Raw genomic sequence first — 17,440 nt, forward strand, 5'->3', positions numbered from 1 at the left:
GGAAAGGGTTAGTTTCTGTTGAATGCACCAAAGCACGAGTGCCAAAAGAGAGAGTGGCTGGTTCTTTCCAGTGAGTGTTATAGGACAGATCAGTCTCTTAAACCCAGAGTCCCAGGACCGCAGATACTTTGACCCAAAGAATTTCTCTTTCAAGAACAGATCTGGAACTCTGAGGTAAAGAACAGTATGATTCTGTCTACTCTCTTTTACCCAACATTTGTCATTTTATCATGATGATGGCTAGATCAATAAGCGCTCCTGATGAGAACATATGGGTTAATGTCCTTAAAGCTTAATGATAAAGGACACATTGACTCGACAGTCAGGTGTGAGTGCTCTGATGGGAAGCATAATCGCCTGTGAATTACTATGGATTATAAAGGATTTTTTCCCCCTGCAATTTATGGAGGGCTCTGGACCATGTCATCTCAACTCAAGTCAATCTGTAATTGCACATCTTGATGATGGTCCAGAGCAGTGACCTGAAGGCATCGAACACTTCTGCGGCGAGTCCAGAGTAGTTTGTGCCACGTTTGCATGCCTGGACCTTTCTGACTTCCCTTGCAGCCCTCGGAGTTTATGATCCAGATACGCCTCCAGTGGAACTGACCTCAGAAAAATCCTTTGCTGGGCTCTGACCCGTATCTTATTAATTCGTAGTTAGATTTATTTTGTTTTTGACTGAATTTATTTCTGCTCCACGGGCCTGCATTCTTTTCCATGGCTAAATGTGCTCTCTCAAAGTATAATGTGTTTAATTTGGTCAGTTCTGTACACCATATAATGGCAAGGGAGAAGAAAAGGGGAACATCCGAGTCAGGAGGCAACAGTGCAAAATAAATGGTCATATTTTCACATAGTGGGTCTGATTTTCTCCGTGAGTTGAGATGGTCTTCTTAGAAGTAACATGCTTTACTGATGCTCAGAGTCTCTGGTGACCTAGCAATGGTTGAGTCCCCTAAGCCAGGGCTTTTGAAAAGCTACTGTGCATGCCAATCACCTGATTCTGCAGGGCTGGGGTGGGGCCAAAGACGTTTCTGACAAGCTCACCAGTGATGCTAAGGACCGAGCAACGAGCACCTAAGTCACCAAATCAAAACACCAGCTCTCCAACTCATCACAATTCATTTTATTCCACAGCATGTATAAGGGAATGTTATTCTCAGGAAGATGTTTAGGATTAAAATAATTAAAAAAAAACCCTTGAAAGTACACACATTTATGTATCTCTTCTTTTCATTAAATATATATCTGTTTGGCAAAAAAATGTTAGACTCTTTTGTACAAAAACAAAGCAAAAACAAAACAAAACAAAAAAAACAACCAACCCCAAACCCTTGCAAATTGTCAATACTTGTAATAATTACAATGATGTAAACTTGGACGTCTGACAGCTTGACCATCCTGTGGGGCCTGTGTTATAGCAGAACCCCCAGGAGAAGGTAACACCAAACCTGTCGAGAGGGGCCGCCTGCAACAGAGGCGTTTCGGTTTAGTATATTAGAGATTGGGATGACGACTGATTTCACCATTTGTGCTTTCAGCTAAGGGGCTGGAAGGGTGTGAGGCGTGAAGAAGGCAGGTGTGGGCTGGGGCAGAGAGAGGACATCCAAGACTAGCTGGCGAGGAAAGAAGGTTGGGCATGGTCACAGTGCAGACGTGAAATGGCATTGGACCTGGGACTGGGTCCGGAGACCCGGTGCAGTCCATGGCTAGAACGAGGTTTCTGCTGCTGCCCTTGGAACCAGAGAGGACCAGCACAAGGCAAAGGCCTGCACGGAGGACGGAAGAGACCTGAAAGCAGATTTCGAGTCACAGGGAACTGGTGGTGTGAGCGGACTCTGGAGAGAAGGGGAATGAGGAGGCGGTGTTTGGTCTTCTCCAGCAGCTAGGCTGTTTCTTCCAGACACAAGCACTGGGGCAGTCCCTTCGGTCTGACGGGCAGGTTTTGGGGCAGTCTGGTGCTGCCAGCTTGCACCCTCCAGGAAGGGAGGACGGGCCTGCTGGGGAGGGGGGTGAGGATGGAAGGGCCCTTTGGCTCTCTTATTGGTGGTGGGTTTTGCTCTGCTCCCACCAGTAGACTGCAGCAGTGGGAAGTGACCTAAAGCAATGGAACCTAGAAACAGAATCAGGGCAGTGAGCAAGACGTCAAGTAGGGGTAGAAGAATGCTGGGGCTAGAGGCGAGGCCAAAGACAGTGTTGACCCACAGCTTCTCTGTACCGCGAGAGGGTTCTGAGGCGTGGGTGTGTTTTCATTCTTCTCTCCCGTTAGCTAGATTTTCCAGTTTTGGAGGGGGCGCTTCTGGGCCCGGCCACTTCAGTTACAGTCATAGACGAAGTCATAGTTGCTGGGCTCCTTGGGGATGGGCGGAGGTGCATCAGGGATCTGAATGTTTTCCAGGTCGAGAAGGCGGAGCTTGATTTCCATGCTGAGCAGGGTGTCCAAGTCATTCCGGGTCAGCTCACTCATCATGTCTTTCCCCAGCAGTGCATTCAGCCCATCCGTCCAGATACAGTACTGGTGGAAAAGGAGGTGAGAAGGGTAACTACTGATGACAATGACAAGAGTAGTGACAGTGGTTAACAATGACCACGCAATGTGTGCTAAGTGCTCTGCCTACATCACCATTTAATAAAGTTGACGCTGCTGTTAATCATCTCTGTTTTGCAGATGAGAGAACCGAGGTGCTGAAAGGCCGAGGAACTTGGTAGCGTGTGGAGTGGGTGGGACTGGAACTCAGGCAATCTAACTCTAGTGCACCTGCACTCTTCTGTGCAAATAATGCCTTCTTATGTAACAGCAGGAGGATCTGAGTTCTGCATGACCTTGCAACGTCATACCTTCAACATCCTACCAGCGAGTCTGCTTTTAAGCTATTGGTGGTATATATCCCAACAGGCTCAGACTCAGCATTAGGTCGAGGCTGCTTCTTTCCTGACTCCAAGCACGGTTCCTAGTCTAGTGGCTAATCTCTGCCTCTTCTCTCTGATTCCTCACACTCACAACGTTAGCCCACTCCTACCAGGGAGCCAATGATAGTCCCACCTTGGCATTTCTCAGCAAAGGGCTAGGAAATAACGTTCTGCTGCCCAGTGTCTGCTGGACAAAATGGCTACAACTGTTGGCTGATCTTCATGGGAGGTGGGCTGGCTGCCTGTCTCTTCTTGAGTCTCTAGTTTCCAGGTTTTTTTCTCCTTCAGGTCTAGGAAGCCTGGTTCCTGGGGACAGAGCCGATCTTGGAAAGCCTTCCAGAGCAGCCAACTAAGAATTTGGTTCTTCCTTTCTCAGTAAAACTGACTGTGCCTTTTGTCTCTCCAGTAGACTGTGAACTCCTGGAAGAAAGAAACTCTACCTTGTTTATCTGAGGACCTGATTGGCTCTTGTCACCCTCCCTCCCAGAGGCTGTAGCCCTGGGACTTGGCATTAGAGCTGAGATACCTGGTGGCTGAACTAGCGTCTGACGTCAGCATCTGAGAAAACTGTCTGCATTCTGGAAGCTGTGCTCCGCTCGCCTTTTGGTATATCCTAGGCCTCCGTAGGACCTCTGTGATAGCAATTGCTCTGTTCTTACTGTCAGACTAGTCTTCCTTCTCGAATGGGCTCTAGATTCCCCCCTCTTCTGCCCTTACTGGGTCAAGTTACAATTCCAGACCCTATACTTAGCCTGTCCTTTGCACTGTGCTTACCTGGAATATAACAGCAGATCTCAACGTGAAATGTACTATAGGACAGCAAGCACTTTACAAATCGTAAGCCACAGTGATCTGGAAATCTCACCCTGATCCACATCTCAGTGGCACCCCTTTTTAAGCTGAGGAGATGCACCATGGGTGTATTATGAGGGTCTATGTCTGGGTAGTGCAGCCCTGAAGTGTAGAACTTTGCCTTGGCTGTGTGATCTCTGCCAAAGTGTTTAACCCATCTAAACACCAGCTGAGTGCTAAGAGACATCTGGAAGTATTCATGTCCTCACGAATCCCTCAGACAGATTCTGAACTCATTGAAACATTCGTTTCCACATAAATAACCTTCATAAAAATAGATACAAAGGTCCTACCCTGGAGATCCTGATCTTGTAGATCTGGGGTGATAAATTTTACTTAGAAAAGCTTCCAGGTAATTCTGATATACTTCCAGGTATGGGGGCCACTGAATTCCATGGACTCTGAGGCCCCTTCCAGCTCTAACGCTGTTGACTGTAAATCCCTAAGCACTGCACTTACTGCTTTTTTTACAACCATCCCAGTCCTGGCCAGCTTCCTAGTACAGATTAATTTGACCCACAGGAACACTTCTGTGGTGCCTTTCTTTTGAGAAGCAGCAGGTACAGAAAATTTTATTAAAGAGGGCACCGACCATAAATAAAAACTCGGTTCGACTGAATCTGAGTGGAAAGTATCAAAATGAACTTACAATGTATTTTATCTTTAAAGAAATAATGTAACTCCTAGCTCTGCCCATAAAAAGTCCTAAAAATAATGACCAACGGAATGCCCAGATTCTGGTTGCTAAATACCATTTTCTACCAAAAGGGACCACAGCTCCACAGAGAAAAGGCAGGAAACATGCAAGATGAGCCAGGCATGTTTTGTCATAGCAGAATGACTGAAGGTTGTCAGAGACATCTGGGGTCATGTCAATAGGACTCAGAAACCAACCAGAAGGTGTTCCTACTTTCTCTAGATAGGATAATATGGACACTGATAATGACAATCACTGCAACCCATTAAAACACAAATATGTTTAAATCCATTACTTCATAATGATACTCCAACACCAAAACCACCTCGTTGTTCTCATTTGGAAGATGAGCATTATTTGGAAGCCTGACAAGAAGAGTCAAGTATTTATCCTGCCTGTTACATATAAACTGTATAACCTCAAATATGAGGCCAGTTTCCCACTAATAAGTAAGGAAGGAATGATTGAATTGAGATACCAACCTTTCCAATGTCTAACAGGTCCAAGGATCCAGGCAAAAATCATCAATGGCTGCTAACATCCCCCAGAGAGACAACCAGATACCACGGAAGAATACAACACCACTGTTGCTTAAAGTTGAGCCTCAATTTGATGAATCCTCTAACTGCCACATAATAGGAAATACGGGAGACAGATAACCATGTGAAATAACAGCACATGTTATGGTAGGCAGAAGAATACCCTCCTTTTAAGGGAGATCATGTCCTGGAGCCTGTGAGTATGTTAGGGTGCACGGCAAAGGGAATTAAAATTGCTCATCAGGGGACCTGCAAATAGGAAGGGGCCTCTGGGACTGTCCAGGTGGGGGTAATGTGATCACCAGGGTCCTTAAAAGTGGGAGGGGAACAGGGCAGGAGTGAGGGAGAGAAGGGAGAAAGAAGGGGAGTTCTGACTATGGAGGAGGAGCTCAGAACGAGGCGGTGTGGAGACCCAACCACCATGGTTGTGGGTGAATGGAGGCTGTGGCCAAGGGATGCCGGTGGCCTCCGGAAGTGCAAAGGGGGAGGAAACAGATCTTCCCCTAGAACCTCCAGAAAGGAATTCAGCCCTGCCAGTACTTTGATTTTAGCCCCAAAAAGACCTGCATAAGACTTCTGACCTCCGGAATTCATGTTGTTTTAAGCCACTAAATGTGTGGTAATTTGTGGAAGCAGCCACAGTAAACTAATACACATAATTATAATCAGCAAAATCTAGACTCTCAGCAAGGTTACCAAACAGATGACCTGGTTTTTTCAATGAATAAATTGCAAGGAAAAAAAAGCATAAGCAGATGCTCCCAAGAGGGGGGGGGGGAGAGAGAGAGAGAGAGAGAGAGAGAGAGAGGGAGAGAGAGAGAAAGGGAGGAACCTATAGATTCAAAGAAACTGAGGAAACATCTTGACCAATTGCTATGCATGGATCTTTTTTGGATTCTGATCTGAACAAAGTATAAAAGAAATAAAACACACAATGGAGACAAGTAGAGAAGTATGAAAACTGACTACAGATGGTAGTATCAAAATGTTAAAAAATCAGCTGTGATAATGGTATTGTAGTTGGTTTCAAAATGGATGTTATTATTTAGAGATGCACACAGGAAAATTTACAAATACACGATGTATCTGGATTTGCTTTGCTAGGAATCTGGGGGGGGCAACTGGGCATGGGCGTGGGTGTGGGTATAGACAGCGCCACCCTGGCCCTGAGGTGATTAACTGCTGACATTGGGGGATGGGCACAGGCAGGAAGCTGGGAGGTCAGGTCCTGCTTCCGGCCTCCCTAGCAACACAGTGCAGGGGTCAGGGAGACAGGCTTCCTGGAGCAAGGCTCCGTGGTTTCAATTCCAGCTCTGTTACTACTGGTTTGACCTTGGACAGGCTTCTTAACCTCTTTGTGACTCATTTCCCTCCTTTATCAAATGGGCACAATGGTTTGTTTCTCTCAGAGGTATAATGAAGATTGAGGTGAAGTACATAAGACACGGAATGGTGCCTGGCACAGAGAAATCCAGGCTAGTTGCAATTAACTATTATCTTTGCAAATGTTGAGGTATTCGATTTTGAGAGGCCTCTCTCCTTCATTTGATGAAGATATCTGTAATAGGACTTCCTATTTTATTGAGTGATTATGCAAATAAAATGAGGTAATACATATGAAAGAGATCTGAAGAAATTAAGTGTTCACCAGTGTATGGCATTTTTCTCCTCACCATATCAATAAAAGGTGGCAGTTGCAAATAAAAATTTGGCAGTTCGAGAACATTTGTCCTTATCTGGAATTAATGCACCCTGGGAAAATACAGCCTTGCATAGATTTAAATAACAACCACAGTTCTACTTTCTAAAGTGGTTTTCCATACAGCTGTATACTTCTTAAATACGATGGCCTGCCTGTGTATAACCACAATTTTATTTAAAAAGAGAAGCAGTAGGCCTCAGTATCTATTTTCAGAAAGATGAAGACAAAGTCATACCCTTTTGCAAACTAAATGTCAAGTTACACAGAATTACACTTAAGCACCATTCTAAATGCAGGATTTGCATCTAATCTTTCCTCTCTCTTTGGGATGTACAATTTTATTCAAAAGCTTTAAACCAGTGAAAGGCAGATACTGAATAACTTCTAAATGAGCAGAGTCTCCTAGGGGAAACGGGAAACAAAAGTCAGATTCTATTAAAATGTTCCCTTCCTTTCTAAAAGCTGTTTATGCAACCACACATAAAACAAAAATTTGAATGGTATCATCTAAAAATAACAGTTTCGAGCATAATGTTGGGCTCTCATTTACAAGAGAATGAGTTACATCAACCATAGCTGCTATTTCACCTTATAAATACATTTTCCTAGATATATGATAAATATTTTAAATATAGCTGACAGGCGTGCTTTAAGAAGAAAAACAAATTATACATATAACAAGATGTCAAAAAGGAATAAAATCACCTCAAAAATAAAATTCCAACAGCAGAGACAGCCCTAAATCTCTTAAAATAAGGAAACATGGTAGAAAACCTACCTCATCAAATGTTTTAAAGAATAGAGACAAGTTTATCTTGGGAAGACTGTGACTAAAAATTCAATACTCAATGAAAACCAAAGCTTCATCAGGGCTGATTCTTCCTCGGGGTTGACAATTATGCCCTTGCTGAGTACGAAGCATTTGTTCATTCTCTTTCATTACCATGAACTCTTGGTCAAGCTAGTAAGAGGCTGAATCTGTGATAACTGGTGGTTTTTAAAAAAGTTTCCATTCTATTCCAAATCAATGAGATGCTCCTTTGTTCATGATTTTTCTTAGGCAGGCTTTTTTTTTTTTTATATGAATTTTCTTTCCAATATTTCTCTCTTGCTTGTTTTTCTAGGGAAAAAAAAGTGACATTCTCTCACAAATTAACCCCACTTAGACCCTTACCTCGTGCTTGTCAGGAGCTATGAAGTTCAGCTGGCAGTTTGAGTCATACAAGATGGAGAAAGCAAGTTCAAGCACCTCCTACAAGGGATCAGAGAAAACACCACAGTGAGGAAAAGGGGCACATTCGTTCTGCAGTTATAAATGGCTGCAGACTGAACATGGAGTGAGTGCAGACATGGGGGCAGCAGTGAGGCTGATGGGAGGAAGGGGTGTTTTTTTGTTTTTGTTTTTTGTTTTTATCAAGGTTCACAGCACATATCCTTCTGTTTGGGGGAGGTCTGCATGAACCAACTCATTTAATTCTCAAGACAGTCCTTGTAGCAAGTGTGATCATTCCTCTTTTAGGGGAAGGAGCTTGGAGAAGTTAAATCATTGTCCAAAGCCATATAACCCCAAAGCCACGATACTCTTCTTTCTTCAGCTCCTCCCTTCCAGGTCCAGGGAGACCTGAGAAATCGTAAAGTCTTCCCCAACCAGCAGATTAAGGGCTGCTCTATCTTTGATCACCTCCAAACAGACAGATGTCCATAGAGGTATGAACTTCCTAAAACATGGAAGCTACATGGGAGCCAACGAGGCTTGTGGATGAACTCATTATCTTTAGGTCCTTTGATCTTTGAAGTACTGTAGAGCAAAGGCTACATAAAACTTAGGTGTTATCCAGAGGCTGCAGAGTATAAAGGAGAAGCAAGGGCCCAATGTTAGAATATGTGGGTTCATTCATTGGTGAGTGTCTACTGAGTGCAGGCTATGAGCCAGACCCAAAGGGCCAAGGACTAAGTGACACTGTCATTTCACTGTAGCTGTATGACCTTGGCTGAGACACTCAATGTCATGTCTAATATGTATGTTAAAATACACTTCTCAAATTATATATGCTGTACATTATTGGGTACAATGATTATTCTATTGGTTTGAGCAGTTAGTGGGATACAACCTTTAGAAGACAGTCATGGCACATCTCAACACCCTAAAAGCTCCTAGTCTGGAGGGAAAGGGCCACGTGTACCCATATTGGTGCTCTGCATTGTTACAACACACACATACTGCATAATTTCTTAGGAGGGCAGATCTTTCCACATCGTTCTCTGCTTAATATTTGTCAGAGGATTTGCCTTTGGCCAGTAACTCACAGCAAGAATGCCCCAGAAAGAAGATGGAAGGCAAACAGATGAGGTCAGTGCCTCCAGATTTCAGAATTTCAAATGGGTTAAAGAATTCTTGCCAAGTGAACTCTTGAAGGCCTAGCATTAGCTGGATGCCTCTCCTGACACAGTCAACCATCCGGCTATTTGGGCTCTCATGGGGTTCGTCTGTGTCTGACTTGCCTCCAGCTGTCCCCTCATTAAGAGGGAGCAGCTTTTGTTCTGAGCCTAGACCTACTGGTGTCTCAAACTCTTACAGCCTCCTCACCCTGCCAGAAATAGGAGCAAGTGAAGGAAAGAATGCCAAGTCAGGAATGGGAGCTATTCTGCAAACTACCTCTCTCCTCATTTTCATTACTTCTTCCTTGGGCCTCTATTCAGGGCCTGCCCAGTGGAGATCAATAATATTAAAAAAAGAGTTCACCAAAACAAACAAAAACATTTTTTCTATTAAGTTTAGCATCTCTCTTGGGTCTTTTAGTTTGTCATGGGCCCTACTAGTGGCATCATAAATTGGTGTCATCTTTAAAAAAAAATCAAAAACAGGCAATCCATATCAAGAACCAGGGATCCCATTACTGGGATTATTCCTAAAAAAATCAAAAAGCAAGCAAATGCCATATACATTGTTACCTATAAGAATATAACATGAGAACTAAATAAACGTCTTCCCCAATTTGGGTAAACCATTAAAGAAATCGCAAATTAGCAGAGAAATATATTCAGCCAGCCATTGAGTATGATAGTTATGAAGATCTGATCTTAAGTGAAAAGCAGGAGAAATGAACATTATTTACATACTGATCACAATTATGAACAATGTCTACCTGTGGACAGAGACTGGAGGCAAATAATGTGAAATGAAAAAAATTATGTTAAGGGGCTGGGATCAGAGGTGATTATTATTATTATTTTTTTTAAATGTAAAACTTTTTTCAATAAAATGTTAAGTTCTGATCTCATAAATTCATAAAGATTGTTTTTAGATTAGGAACACTGATATAAATGATGATCTCATACTAATCTCAGTGTCATTCATTAGGAAAACTGACTCCTGCTTGAGAGATTGGGGAGAAAGGAGAGAATGACCAGTCAGTATATGGCTACCGCCCAATGTGACCTTCGGAGGTCACTAGGAAAAGGTGAAATTCACGAATGGATTTCTGGGCTGATGCTGGACAACTGGCGCTCTGCTGAGGTGGTCACGTGGCTCATCCCCTTGTTAACGACAGCTAGGGTGAACACCACCAGAGCCCAGACGCAGCCTCTTGACTAGGTGCTGAGGTCACGTGAGGCCAGAGTGTCGCTGTGGCTGTCCTTGTGACACTTTCTTTTCTGCAGAGGCACAGAGAAGGAAGAGAAAGGAGGGAGCCTGCCAACTTTGGGTTTTGCCCTCCTAAGGCGCAAACCAGTGAGGACGTGAAGGAGCGGAGTCGTCATGACCTAGATTCCTGATAAACACAGGCAGGAAATGGGAAATTCGTGAGAATGTCAATCCCCACTTTCATTTCACCAAAGCTGCCTGGGAGGGGTGGGAGGAATTAATTCTCTGATCCACATGCCTGCATTAAAGGCTCCTATCGCCTGTAATGAGTTTTATTGACGTCCCTGGCTTGTTGTCATTGAGTCACTGGTGGAGGTCAGCTCTTCAAGGCTACAAAGCTGGGAGCGATGGCACCTCTCGGACTAACACTCCAGAAGCTGCCACCTGTCCAAACCGTCTGTGAGGGATAGAGGTGCCAGGAGGTGGTAGAGGAAGGGTCATGGATCTGGGGCAGTGTTCCCCTCAGGGGCTTCATCACACTCCACAGCATTCAGACATCTGATGGCTCTAGGGCTTTGCTATTCACGACGTAAGGTCCTTTATTCCGTCTGGATTTAATTCCGTGAAAAATTATGTTCAGGAGCTCCTTATTTTCATCCTCTATTCCATTAATTCACATCTCTCAGCATGTGGAGGAAAGCCCGGGATGGCAGAGTTCTGGGGATAGAGGAGGCAGGAGAATCTGAACATCCCACCGCTCAAGCATGCCCTGGGGCCTCTGACCCCATCCTCAACTCTTGGGCCTGCGAGCAGTGACAAGGCATGCTGGGTCAGGAGAGGCTCAGAGAAACTCTAGACATGGATGGCACTTTGTTTTGGGGACTGCCATTTTCCAGCAGCCAAATGTCAGACTGAATACAAGAGTAGAGTTTTATGCAACATATTTTCAGTATTCAGCGCTGGCTGCCATTCCTTATATTGTTTTGGGGTGACATGTCTCATTTGGCCCTTTTTCCCAGCATTCCCTTGAACTATGTTGGTTCTCCACCATCTATTCAGGTCGTCTTAAGGGCAAAGACACAGGATATAACTTGGCATGTGAGTGTGCTGAATATGGCCACAGGCATAGCAGTAGATTTCACAGCTAAAATACACTGTTGCTCATCTATAGATCTATGAGTTTGGGTTTCTATTTTAGAAGGCAAAAATTACTCATTCATGTAGTACATAATAATAGAGAATACTACTGCCTTCTTCAGGCAGCTATAACTTTCTGGCCCTAATCTGTCTTAACATTATCGGCCAATAGTTCTCCAACCCATTTTCTTCTCTCGGTCCTCTGTCTCTCTGGTCTTTTGTCCCTCAATCCTGTACTCTGAATTCAATGTTTCTCGATCAGAGGATGTTCTTTCATATGTTGGAAGGACCCTGTGCTTTTCACATACTCTCTCCTCTTTCTAGAAAGTCTTCCTCTCGCTTAGCAATTCCTTTTCAAAACCCAGCTCAGACACCCTTTCCCCTGGGAGCCTTTCTGAAGTCTCCTGGGCTCTCCCTGTATTTAAATATCCCAGAGTTTTTGTAGTGAAAAGAAGAAAAAAAGAAAAAAAGAACCACATGTAGTGAAAAGAAGAGCCATATGCACCCCAATGTTCATAGCAGCAATATCCGCAATAGCCAAACTGTGGAAAGAGCCGAGATGCCCTTCAACAGACGAATGGATAAAGATGTGGTCCATATATACAGTGGACTATTACTCAGCCATCAGAAAGGATGAATACCCAACTTTTCCATCAACATGGATGGGACTGGAGGAGATTATGCTAAGGGAAATAAGTCAAGCAGAGAAAGTCAATTATCATATGGTTTCACTTATTTGTGGAACATAAGGAAGAGCATGGAGGACATTAGGAGAAGGAAGTGAAAAATGAAGGGGGGAAATCAGAGGGGGAGATGAACCATGAGAGACTATGGACTCTGAGAAACAGAGTGAAGGTTTTGAAGGAGAGGGAGGTGGGGGGGATGGGCTAGCCCAGTGATGGGTATTAAGGAGGGCACGTACTGCATGGAGCACTGGGGGTTATATAAAAACAATGAATCATGGATCACTACATCAAAAACTAATGATGTATTGTATGGTGACTAACATAACATAATCAAATTAAATTACATTAAAAAAAATAAATGTCCCAGAGTATAGACAACATTGAATTATCATTGCATGTTGCCACATAAGTCTTATATCTACTAGACCCACAGGGCCAGGGGCCAGGTTGTATTTATCTTTGAATTCCTAGTTCCTGGCACAGATCTGATAGAAAGAAGATACTCAATCTCATATGGGTATGAATGATGAATGAAGTAAATCTCAATAAAAGATAAAATGGGAGAAATTCTCTTCCTCTAGATAGTAAAAAAGGTCTGGAGAACAGGAATTTGTTATGGAGAAGGCTCTGGCATATTTCATGATTACTCTTCCTCTTCTCCTGCCAGACACATGAGGGGTGGTCCTTTTCAGTTCTTCACTGTGAGAATCCGCTAGGGTTACTGGAGGTAAAGCCCATGAAAGTATGCCCCCCCCAGAAGACTAAAACACCAAGTTTTTCACCCTCACACTAGCCCACACTCAGCCTACAGCAATTAATCAGAATTGCCATTTAAGTGATCCTACGATTTATAGCTCCAGTGGATTCTGCCCCAGGTGGGCAGATCTCTGGATGCACTTGACTCTCCAGATTCCATGGTGGCAGTTTGCCTTGCAACCTCAGTTCCCTGGTAGGTCCAAGAAAACTGTTGACTTTCACTTTATTCCGTTTCTTCTTACTACAAGGATAGGAGTGACAATTCCCAAGCGCCTCACCTGTTGGGACTGAAACCAGTCTCTCCACATGCATTTTACCTAATTCTCTCTATCTCTACTCAGAGTGCATGAGTCTTGGCAGTCTGTTTTGCTGCAAACTACACCCTTCCTGGCCTTCTCTGCGTTATACACTCTTGTTGCTGCTAATTTCCTGCTCAGCTCCAAGTGTATATATATATATACAGCTCCAGTGTGTGTATATATATATATATATATATATATATATATACACTGAGCTGAGCCAGTGTTGGAACTGAGCAGAGCCAGTGCTCCCTGAGACTGTGCTCTGCATATCAGGTGGTAGAGGAGGCATACCATGAAGACTGGGAACTTGCTGGTGTAGTTAAGGATGCTCGTCTGAAATCTGATGAGCGGTACAATCCGTTTCCCCATATCATAAAGAAGAGAGAAATGCTGTGTAACAGGTGACCAACAGACTCTGAGGCATGCCCTTATATCATTACGCTGGTCAGTTAAGTGCATTATATGATGGTGCTGTGACAGCCTTGACAAAGAAGGAATTCACACAGAGTTGAGGTGAGCTATACTTATGTGACTTAGGAAGCAATGATTTTGCTATCGGCCTTCTCGGCTGTATCTGCTCCCCTTTATCTTACTAAATAGTACTTTTACAGTACAACTGATCTATGGGATATTTTTGGTACCAAAGTGGCTGGAGCACCCAGATCAATCTAGATAATTTTGTTCATGGAGGGGTACTATGTATCACAAGATGCCAAGAGGTAGAAACAATAAATTGGCTCCCTGGTGGCCCTTCCAAAGGCAAATACCTGCAAAGTGGGGGCAAAGGAAATTCTTTCATCTTTTCAGCTAGTGTCTCCTCCCACACCCTCTAGTATGGAACCTGGGCTGTTATGATGAACAGCTGGTTGGTAAACTAGGAGGGGAGGGTGAAAAATATTACGGTATTAAGAGGATTTAAGCAATATTCACCTCTAGGGTGAAGCTGGGTTTGAGTTATTTCCCAGTACTTTCCATGACGCTGAAGGCTACCAGGCCCTTAAGTTTTCTAAAATGTTTTGAATCCTCTGGTCTCTGCCTTTCCCAGGCTTCACAGAGACTCCAGAGAGTCTACCGAGGAGGTAAGGACAGCAGGAGAAAATGGAAGAGATTGAGGTGGAAGTCAGGGAAGGGAGAACACGAACATAAATGGGCGGCTAGAAGAGGCCCAGAGAATGGATGGGGATGAAGGGAGAAGGCTTGAGGGTGGCTTGGGTGACATCAGTGGGGGGGCAATTCCTAGCGTTGTCAGGAGACAGGAAGGGAGAGAATGGAAGAGGTGGCGGAGGGAGGGATTTGTAAGTGATCAGTGAAAGCCTAAGTCTAAGGGATATAAAAGCAGTCAGGGAAGGAAAAAGGAGAGCTGGGTAAGTGACGTGCAATAGCACATGCACGTGCATGCATGCACATGCGCATTGCTGGTAACGCAGGGCCGGGCCCCCCACAGTCGCTGACTGCACTGTGCAGATAGCACTCTTCGCAAGAATTTGGAAATCATACCTTGTTTTGTTTAAGGGCACCTTTCTCTTTCATATGAGGGCAGTCCTTCCCCGTCACCACAGCTTTGATATCTGCCACCGGCACTGCAATTCAGAAGAGAAAATGAAAGTCACTACACCGTGGGAGAGCTGAGATGTCAGGAAAGAAGCAGGGCTGAGCGCGGAGTCTGCGAGCACAGCTGTCATTCCTCAAACTACTGCAACATGAGGAAAGAAAAGAGGTAAAGAGAGAAAGAGACGTCAGGCAAAATCCCAGGACCAGATGCTGAAATGGATTCTTATATTCTGCTCAAAAGCATCCCTGGGGAGACAAATCTATGTTCACAAGCAGAATTTGGTTCACTAAAACAAATCCCTAGGAAAACCCATCATCGTTGTGTAAAAGTGATGGTACCAGAATCAGCAGTAATACTACTACTACCAGTGGTACTAATACTGGTACTAGCTCCTGCTACCAGAAAGAACACCAGGTGCTTTGCACACATTGCTAGCTCTTGCTACAGTAGCTGCATCTATTAGCTTCTGAGTTTTGGATGATGAGGAGAAGCAAACTTACCAAAAAAAAAAAAAAAAATCGATCTGGATCTGAACACTCACTCTCCAAATTCTTGCTCTCTGCCATCTCGTTAATTCTCACAGCAACTCTGTGAGGCAGGTATTTTTTTTTTTTTAATCCCTATTTTACAGACAACGGAAGTAAACTCAATTAAAGAAAGAGAACATTCTTTTTTTTAAAATTTTTTATTGTTATGTTAATCACCACACATTACATCATTAGTTTTTGACGTAGTGTTCCATGATTCATTGTTTCTGCATAACACCCAGTGCTCCACGCAGAATGTGCCCTCTTTAATACCCATCACCAGGCTAACCCATCCCCCCACCCCCCTCCCCTCTAGAACCCTCAGTTTGTTTCTCAGAGTCCGTCGTCTCTCATGGTTCGTCTCCCCCTCCAACTTACTCCCCTTCATTCTTCCCCTCCTGCTATCTTCTTCTTCTTTTTTTTTCTTAACATATATTGCATTATTTGTTTCAGAGGTACAGATCTGTGATTCAACAGTCTTGCACAATTCACAGTGCTCACCATAGCACATACCCTCCCCAATGTCTATCACACAGCCACCCCGTCCCTCCCACCCCCCACCACTCCAGCAACCCTCAGTTTGTTTCCTGAGATTAAGAATTCCTCATATCAGTGAGGTCATATGATACATGTCTTTCTCTGATTGACTTATTTCATTCAGCATAACACCCTCCAGTTCCATCCACGTCATTGCAAATGGCAAGATCTCATTCCTTTTGATGGCTGCATAATATTCCATTGTGTATATATACCACATCTTCTTTATCCATTCATCTGTCGATGGACATGTTGACTCTTTCCACAGTTCCATTTCTTTGTGTCTTCTTCAATTTCTTTCATGAGTATTTTATAGTTTTCTGAGTACAGATCCTTTGCCTCTTTGGTTAAATTTATTCCTAGGTATCTTATGGTTTTGGTTGCCATTGTAAATGGGATCGACTCCTTAATTTCTCTCTCTTCTGTCTTGTTGTGGGTGTATAGGAATGCCACTGATTTCTGTGCACTGATTTTATATCCTGCCACTTTACTGAATTCCTGTAGGAGTTCTAGCAGTTTTAGGGTGGAGTCTTTTGGGTTTTCCACATACAATATCATATCACCTGCAAAGAGTGAGAGTTTGACTTCCTCTTTGCCGATTTGGATGCCTTTGATTTCTTTTTGTTGTCTGATTGCTGTGGCTAGGACTTCTAATACTATGTTGAATAGCAGTGGTGAGAGTGGACATCCCTGCCACGTTCCCGACCTTAGGGGAAAAGCTCTCAGCTTTTCCCCATTGAGAATGATATTCGCTGTAGGTTTTTCATAGATGGCTTTTATGATATTGAGGTATGTACCCTCTATCCCTATACTCGGAAGAGTTTTGATCAAGAAAGGGTGCTGTACTTTGTCAAATGCTTTTTCTGTATCTATTGAGAGGATCATATGATTCTTGTTCTTTCTTTTGTTAATGTATTGTATCACGTTGATTGATTTGCAGGTGTTGAACCAACCTTGCAGCCCAGGGAAAAATCCCACTTGGTCATGGTGAATAATCCTTTTAATGTACTGTTGGATCCTACTGGCTAGTATTTTGGTGAGAATTTTTGCATCCATGTTCATCAAGGATATTGGTCTGTAATTCTCCGAGAACATTCTTTTCTGATAGGGAAATGGTAGCTGGTATTTATCTTGGAGATCCTGAGAATAATGCAGTTAGATAAAATGATGTTATCTCATGTCTTACTCAGGACTGGGAGGAAGATAAAAGAGGGCACAGGTTTGTGCATTTAAAACTTCTATCAAGATCATCTGAGAGAGAGAAGGCAGTAAGATCGTTTGGAACCACACTTTCAAAACTGTGAAGTCACCTGTCCCTCTCCAATCCCTAATCTTTTAGTCCCACAAGGGACTGCGAATCCTGGGGCCCTCTTAGGATCTGCAGAAACTTCGAGTAATCAATGACTTAGACTCCCTTAATGATGAAGATGATGAGAGATTTCATAATTAAGGTTCACATACTTTTACTGAAGAATTGGTTTGTGGGGGAGAGATCTAGATGAAGATGAATTTATGAAACATAGAATATCAAAATGATACAACAGGAAGGCCCTTTAAAGCTAACATTTTCCAGGTCCCCTAAAATTGCTAAGACTTTATTCAAATCTGTTGACAGCCCTAGAGCTTTCTCTAACCCTAGAGAAAAGTGGGGTTGTCA

General features: G+C 43.5%; 1 protein-coding gene across 8 annotated transcripts in view; it reads right to left on the reverse strand.

Moving 5' to 3' along the window:
- Positions 1–1,108: 1,108 nt before the first annotated feature.
- The window catches only part of ELMO1 (engulfment and cell motility 1), a 553,802-nt gene continuing 537,470 nt past the window's right edge, over positions 1,109–17,440 (reverse strand). For 7 of the 8 annotated variants that reach the window (XM_027573071.2, XM_027573068.2, XM_027573074.2 and 4 more), the window contains 3 exons: positions 14,665–14,747; positions 7,878–7,955; positions 1,109–2,518 (listed from right to left, as the gene is read on the reverse strand). In XM_027573071.2, coding sequence (XP_027428872.1) covers positions 2,318–2,518; positions 7,878–7,955; positions 14,665–14,747 — 362 coding nt within the window. In that variant the 3' untranslated portion in view covers positions 1,109–2,317. Of the gene's footprint in view, positions 2,519–7,877; positions 7,956–10,301; positions 11,004–14,664; positions 14,748–17,440 lie in introns of those variants that run through there. The other variant, XM_027573075.2, reaches the window with a different exon arrangement.

This window comes from Zalophus californianus, chromosome 12 (genome assembly GCF_009762305.2).
Source record: "Zalophus californianus isolate mZalCal1 chromosome 12, mZalCal1.pri.v2, whole genome shotgun sequence".
Lineage (NCBI taxonomy): Eukaryota > Metazoa > Chordata > Mammalia > Carnivora > Otariidae > Zalophus > Zalophus californianus.